The sequence below is a fragment of the Seriola lalandi genome, unplaced genomic scaffold (assembly GCF_002814215.2).
Source record: "Seriola lalandi dorsalis isolate HSWRI2012SDOR001 ecotype SW California unplaced genomic scaffold, Sedor1 jcf7180002054507, whole genome shotgun sequence".
Taxonomy (NCBI): Eukaryota; Metazoa; Chordata; class Actinopteri; order Carangiformes; family Carangidae; genus Seriola; species Seriola lalandi.
The window spans coordinates 6,288-13,655 of NW_019525060.1; the positions used below are offsets into that span (position 1 = coordinate 6,288).

General features: G+C 36.7%; 2 protein-coding genes across 3 annotated transcripts in view; both read left to right on the plus strand.

Moving 5' to 3' along the window:
* Nucleotides 1–786: 786 nt before the first annotated feature.
* Nucleotides 787–2,825, plus strand: LOC111660118 (E3 ubiquitin-protein ligase RNF31-like). The gene is made up of 2 exons (XM_023413252.2): nt 787–1,530; nt 2,199–2,825. Exons 1-2 carry the CDS (start codon nt 1,303–1,305, stop codon nt 2,244–2,246), a joined length of 276 nt encoding a protein of 91 aa, XP_023269020.1. The 5' UTR covers nt 787–1,302; the 3' UTR covers nt 2,247–2,825.
* A 1,175-nt stretch (nt 2,826–4,000) lies between these two features.
* The window catches only part of irf9 (interferon regulatory factor 9), a 10,302-nt gene continuing 6,934 nt past the window's right edge, over nt 4,001–7,368 (plus strand). For both annotated transcript variants that reach the window (XM_023413250.2, XM_023413251.2), the window contains exons 1-4: nt 4,001–4,095; nt 4,556–4,623; nt 5,900–6,022; nt 6,154–6,334. In XM_023413250.2, coding sequence (XP_023269018.1) covers nt 4,567–4,623; nt 5,900–6,022; nt 6,154–6,334 — 361 coding nt within the window. In that variant the 5' untranslated portion in view covers nt 4,001–4,095; nt 4,556–4,566. The remainder of the gene's footprint in view (nt 4,096–4,555; nt 4,624–5,899; nt 6,023–6,153; nt 6,335–7,368) is intronic.

The window sequence follows — 7,368 nt, forward strand, 5'->3', positions numbered from 1 at the left end:
ATAATAATGTAGAAAAAAAAAATGTCATAGTATAGCATGGCATAAAAATGTAAAAAAAAACGTCATAGTATAGTATGGCATAAAAATTTTTTAAAAAATGTCATAGTATAGCATGGCATAATAATGTAAAAAAAAAAAAAACCCATTATATAGCATGGCATAAAAGTGTAAAAAAAAAAAAAAATGTCATAGTATAGCATGGCATAATGTCAAAAAAAAATGTCATAGTACAAGCATGGCATAAAAAATGTCATAGTATAGTATGGCATAAAAATGTAAAAAAACGTCATAGTATAGCATGGCATAAAAATGTAAAAAAAAACAAAAAAAAACGTCATAGTATAGTATGGCATAAAATTTTTTAAAAAATGTCATAGTATGGCATAAAAAATGTCATAGTATAGCATGGCATAATAATGTAAAAAAAAAACTCATTCTATAGCATAGCATAAAAATGTAAAAAAAAAACGTCATAGTATAGCATGGCATTATAATGTAGGAAAAAAAACGTCATAGTATAGTATGGCATAATAATTTAAAAAAAAAACGTCATAGTATAGCATGGCATAAAAATGTAAAAAAAAAAAAAAAAGTCATAGTATAGCATGGCATAATGTAAAAAAAAATGTCATAGTATAGCATGGCATAAAAATGTAAAAAAAAAAACGTCATAGTATAGCATGGCATAAAAATTTAAAAAAAAACGTCATAGTATGGCATAAAAATTTTTAAAAAATGTCATAGTATAGTATGGCATAAAAATTTTTAAAAAACGTCATAGTATAGCATGGCATAAAAATTTAAAAAAATAAACGTCATAGTAGGAGGAGTAGAATGGCATAAATAATAGGAGTAGAGCTGCTGCTCCATTGACAGGAGACAGTTGAGGTGATTCAGACACTTGGTCAGGACGCCTCCTGGGCGTCTTGTCTTGGAGCTCTTTCAGACACGTCAAGCTGGGAGGAGGAGCTGGGAATTCCCCAGGAGGAGATGGAAAATGTCGCTGCCACCACAAAATGTTTGGATGGGTGACTCTGCAGTTGAAAAACAAAATGAAGAAATTAATATTATTCTAAAAGAAAACTCTCTCTCTCTCTTTAACTCCATTAATGCAGCTATAATCTCTGAGCATCGTTTTCAGAGCAAAACCAACTGTCCACTACCTCAGAAGCAAACAGCTGACTGACACATTTAGAGACCAGCTTATTGCAGCTTTAATGATTCTGATTAAAAAAATAAAATAAAAAATTCAAAACGTCTCCTTTTTCAGAGCATATTCTATAAATCTCTTCCCTCACTTTTATGAGGATACTCTTTCAGATGAAGCCTTTTACAAAGGTGTGTGTGTGTGTCTGTTTCCGCAGGAAGCACTACAGAGAATACCTGGTCAGTCTGATAAACGATCACTCTCTGGACCCGGCTCTGCTCTACGACACCCACGAGCTGACTCGGGCCTGTGAGCGATACGAGGTGGACGCACAGAAAGGAGAGAACGAGGATGACAACGCTTACCATGCTCGACTGCTCAAGGTGAGATACTGCTGTTTACCTAGCCTCTCGGCTATATCCACATCAGTCAGACCGAATGAGTATACTGATGTGTGTAAACGATTCATTAGCTGTTCATAACTAATTAATTTAGCAACAGAAAGTGGTAATAAAACGGCTAAAACTCAGCAGCTTTCTTTGTCTTTCCATTAGTTTAATTTGAATTATTATGAACCACTTGAGCTGCAGACTTTTCAACAGGAGTGAGTGTGGACTAGACCAAGGGGTGACCCACAAAAGTAAGGTGATTGGTTTGATTTACCAAATTGGCAACAAGGATACCGGCCGCTGAACTTTCCCGCTCGCTGTCAGCTGGTCCGGTGTCGAACCACAAAGTCCAGGAGCTTTGTAACTTCTCCCCTGTCGCTTTTCTCTGTGCCTTCAAAAGAAAGCAGAAATGTTGTATGCAGCTGTCTGCAAAGAGAACGAGCTGAGAGACTGAACACAGTACATCATCAGTCTATAACGCTTCACTGCATCGCAAGTCTATCCAGGTCACATCAACTGCATGTTCAAACAGAATCTGGAAGAGCTGGTTTTCAGTACTACGCTCCTCATAAACAGAATCAGTTATTAAGAATTTTAAAAAAAGAATTACGGTAAAACATTATACCTGAGTCACTTTTAACTGCCTTTTTCTCTCCTGACAGAAACTGATGGAGGTTCCTCTCGGAGAGAAGGTTCCCCGCAACAAATAAAGATTCCTGAGCAGCTCATCATCACCAGCCAAAACCAGCTGAATTCTTAATCAGTGACAACGCGTGTGACTCAAGTACATATCCGTTGATGCCAAACCACAAGTGAATAATGAATTGGCGTGTTGGAGTTGTGAAGCAGCTGTGTCTGATTTGTGTCCTCCTAACTGTTTGTTTGTCTCTGCTGCCTTCAGCTGAAAATGATTCTTCTCTTTTCCCTGTCGATCATAAATCATGAAGAGAAATAGGATTTTGAAGAGGATTGTGTCTTTATCTCTTGTTCTCTGTCTTCAGTTCTCAGTGATGATTCATATAAACTTGGGAAAAAAAACCTTTAAAAAGGAATGTATTTGTATTATTTTCGTGTATCTTATATGAATCTGATGATTTATCACTTGTACTTAATGTATGTTGAAATTTCTGCATGAAAACAATGTAGAGATATCAGGAAAGATTATATGGAAAAAATAAAAGTTTAATACATTATTCACTGTCTCAAGGGTTGAAGTGTTGAGATTTTGTTTATATAAGATGGATGGATGATTCAAACTCAATAGATAAATAAATATGATTATTTTGAAATGTGGATTTGTTGATGTTTTTGTCACATTAAATACATTTGAGAAAGTTTTCTTTGTCATATATTTCTTGGTGTACATTTGAGATGTATTTGTACTGGAGTATTTCTATTTCCAGCAACTTTATAGTTACTACTTTTAAGTACAAGACAAGATATAACAACACCTGGTATGGGTTGTTTTTTAAATACTTTCAGCAATAAATCCCCTACAATCACATCTATTTTTTATTTTATTGAGCTTTTATTTTACAGTCAGATTTAATTAATGTTAATGATTTAATAGAGATTTTATATTAATATAATTTTAAGACACAAAAGGCATTAAAAGTTTCTTAAATATTACAATCTACTGCACCAAGGTTGATCTTTTTTTAAATGACCTGGGCAAAAGAAAAACACTAAATATTAATCACAAGATCAGAATTTAACACTATAAACCTACTAACTATTTAAGCTATGGCATTATTCACAAGTAAATAAGGACATTTATATTAATGGTCTTAAATCTGGTGGGATGTAATAAATACATTTACTCAGAGGTACTTGTACTTTGAGTATACTTCTACTTCACTACGATTCAAAGGGTAATATTGCACTTTGCCCCACTTTTTAGTTACTTTACACATTCTGATTTTGTATACTAAATACATGGAAAATCTTTTTATCACTTTAAAACTACTCAACAACAAGTATGTACAAGAAATTGATTAATCAATTGGAAAATCGATTAGCATCTATTTTGATGCCTGTTTAAGTCATTTTTCATGCAGGGTTTTGAGTTGATTGTGATTTCATTTTCTGAATTTTTTGCTGCTTTTACATTATTGCATCAGTAACCTAGTGATATATTATGACTATAAGTGGCCATTTTTCTACACTGAGTATTTTTTATTTCAAATACTTCACTACATTGTTTTGCTTAAACTTATACTTTTACTTAAGTAACAATATAAATGCATTTATTCAGTGTTTTTATTCGAGCTTTTACTTCAGTAAATACCTGAATTCTTTCTCCACCATTGTCTAAAATAATGTCTCTTTTAATTCCTGAAAATCTGAACTCTGAATGAGGAACAACACATGTATAACTATTTAAATAAAAATAAATATTTAGTCTGTGCCCGGTGTCGCCCCCTGGTGGCTCACACGCCGTTTATGGTAAGTCACGTGATTTCGGGGAAAAGGAGCGTCTGCTGAAAAGCAGCGGAGCTCGGGCCGCAGAGAGCAGACAGCGTCAGTCCGCGCGCACACACCGGAGGAAACAAAACCGAGGTAAACGAAACTTATGTACTTCCTTCACTATTAGAATCTATATTTGAATGACTTATATTTATCTGTAAAACAGGTGGGAGGAGACGGGGGTTTTTTTTTTAATGTTTTATTGCCTCATTTATTGTTGTATATAACCAGACTCCATTTAAAAAATAGTTAATTTAAGAAGCTGTTTTTATCTGTGGGAGTTCATCTCGTGTTAAACTGAAGCTGCACACACACGGTATAAATCGATCATTTGCATTAAAACAAGTCGCTGTTCAAACATTTTCTTGTTATTATCTATTGTTTAGATACTGATTATGTGTTATGATGAAATAAGGTTATTAAAGTATTACTTCGTGGGGGACATGTTGAGACGTGCATGTGCTGCTGCTGCTGCTGCTGGTGATGATGAAGATGATGATGATGATGATGTCGTGTTGCTGTTGTTTGTGACTGGGGCTTTTTCTCTGCTCAGTCTTTTGAGTCATGGCAGCCGGGAGAATGCGCTCCACTCGCAGACTGCGCTCCTGGATCGTCGAGCAGGTGTGTGTGTGTATTAATATTTGTGTGTGTGTGTGTGTGTGTGTGTGTGTGTGTGTGTGTGCGCGTGCGTGTTAATGTGTGTGTGTGCCAGAAATATATAGTGGGAGGGGGAGCGGGGAGGAAAAGGAAAGGGAACGGGAGGGGGGAGAAGGAAAGGGAAAGAGAGGATAGAGGGCTCCACTCACATTAGACAAATTTAATATTGATGTTTACAGCTTCAATTACACTGAACAGACAGTTTAGTTTGGCTGTGAACAACAGGCTGCCTCTCCACTCAATCAATTAGCTGAGTTATAGAAAACTTTTCTGATAATCTGTTTAAAAACAAACTTTTCTTTTCATATGTGAATATTTATGTTATGTGACTGAGTTCACTGTTTCCCGATTGATCAAGAACATCATCAGCAGATGAATCAATAATGAAAATAATCATTAGCGCAGCACCTTTTCTTGTCATGATTCACATTTATTTTTAACCCAATTACCACATAGAGGTGTTAAACAAGTTTTCACAGGTGATAATAGGTGAAAACACATGATGATAAAACTATAACAAAGTGAAGACTATAAATACTATGGGACATAAATTTAAATATTTAAGAATCATATTCAGTTTTATTGATAGAGAGTCGATAAAATGTCAAATAAAAAACTGATCCGTGTTTCTCACAGCCAGAGGCAACATCTTTAAATGTCTTGTTTAGTCTGACCAACAGTTAAAAACACAAAAATATTTCATTTACAAAGATTTAAAACACAAGAAACTTTGAGAAACATTTTCTTTGCTTGTAAAAATGACTTGTTCTCTATTTAGTGCTGCAGCTTACGATTATTTAAATTATCAATGAATCTGCTGGTTATTTTCTTAATTAATCAATAATTGTTTTGTCAGTGTCAGAAAATGGTGAAAAACACAAGAATATAAAAAACATTGCAGATTATTTTCACACCAGGGACCTGATATTTAATTATATTATAATATATGAATCTTTATTGGTTTTTCATTAAATAATATTTGAGTTTTAGTGTCAAATTTAAATATAAATGTAGATTAAATGTGTTTTTTTTCCCTAAAATTGTGCAGAAGAGGAGGTCAGTGGGTGTTTCAGCCCTGAGTAGTGTCTGCAGGTTGCACAACCTCCACTAATGAAAGGGTTCGGGTGCGTCGCCTGAGAGCTGAAACTCATGTGGATCATGTTGGACAGACAGTGAGAGACGCAGCTCAGAGAGTAAATTAAACTCATGTGTTGTGTGTTGTTACATTGGACTGTTGCAGGTCAGCAGTGGTAAATACCCCGGGCTGGTGTGGGACGACGAGGCCAAAACTATGTTCCGCATCCCGTGGAAACACGCGGGGAAACAGGACTTCCGCAAAGACGAGGACGCCGCCATCTTCAAGGTCACGATGCCTCCTTTTTTTAAATTTTTTTTTTCCTCTCAACACTAAACAATGTAATTCTCAAAACTCTGCAACATCTACGTGACTTAAAGAGTAACTCACCTTCAGCCAATCGTCTGTGTCTTCTGCAGGCGTGGGCGGAGTTCAAAGGGAAGCTGACGGAAGGGGGTCAGGACAACCCGGCGTCCTGGAAGACCCGCCTCCGCTGCGCCCTCAACAAGAGCCCCGAGTTTAAGGAGGTGATGGAACGAGCCCAGCTGGACATCTCGGAGCCGTACAAGGTTTACCGCCTGGTCCCGTTCAGCGAGCAAGGTGAGAGGATTTAAAGTCTTCTGACGTTCTCCCACACAGGGAGGGAGATTCAGCTTTCCTGCTTATTTCCTGGGGGAGTGGTTCAGAGAAATACTGAGTTACAGTTGGTTGATTGATTGAGTTCCTAGTCTATTGGATATTTAATCGCCAACTATTTAGATCTATCCATTCATCATTTATTTCATTTATCAAGCGAAAATATGAAACACTCTCAGAGTCCAGAGTTGCTGCTTCTCTCTGTTTTATATCACTGTGAACTGAAGGTCTTCCAGGTTAAGGAGACGTCACCTTTGACCTTTGGCTCTGAGGAATCGCGATGGGCATGTTTTACTTTCTGGGATTTCACCAAGAGAATAATCAATAATAAAAAATAGTTATTGGTTACCAACCCTAAAGCACATGACATGACATGTTAGCGTCTCTCCCAGACGACTCGGTGCTGATCCAGAACGGACCTGCGAGTCAGAAAGATCCTGATGTGACACGTTTTCAGTCTCTGAGGAGCTGTTGAAGGAAACCGATACAGAATCAATGAAACAAGTAACCTAGAGTCAGAAAGCAGCTGATCAGATTGTAAAAGAAGTTATTCTGACATTATAATCTGTCGCAGTGACAGGTGCACGGACTTTAAACCTGAACCTCATTCAGTATGAAACACACAAATACTAATGTTTGTATTCAGCACAGTCATAGAGGGAGGAGTGTCGCTAACACACAGAACGCAGTGTTGACCCGCAAACCCACAGTGTTTACACTCAGGTTTCATAATGATTTCTCATGGTCAACACAGCTGCTGTCAAGTGCTTTGAATATCGTCAGTGAAGCTTCAACTCACGATTATTGTCACGACCGATTCGTCCGATTATTTCTTTCTTGCTCCCACGAACATTTTGTTTTTGATCAGTCGCCTGAAACACAAAGATATTTAAGTTTACGACAGAATGAGTGATGAATCCTCACACTGCAGGAGCTGCAACCATCAAGCCGTCAAAACAGTTGCTGTAGATATTAAGAGTTTTATCCTGGTACTTGTC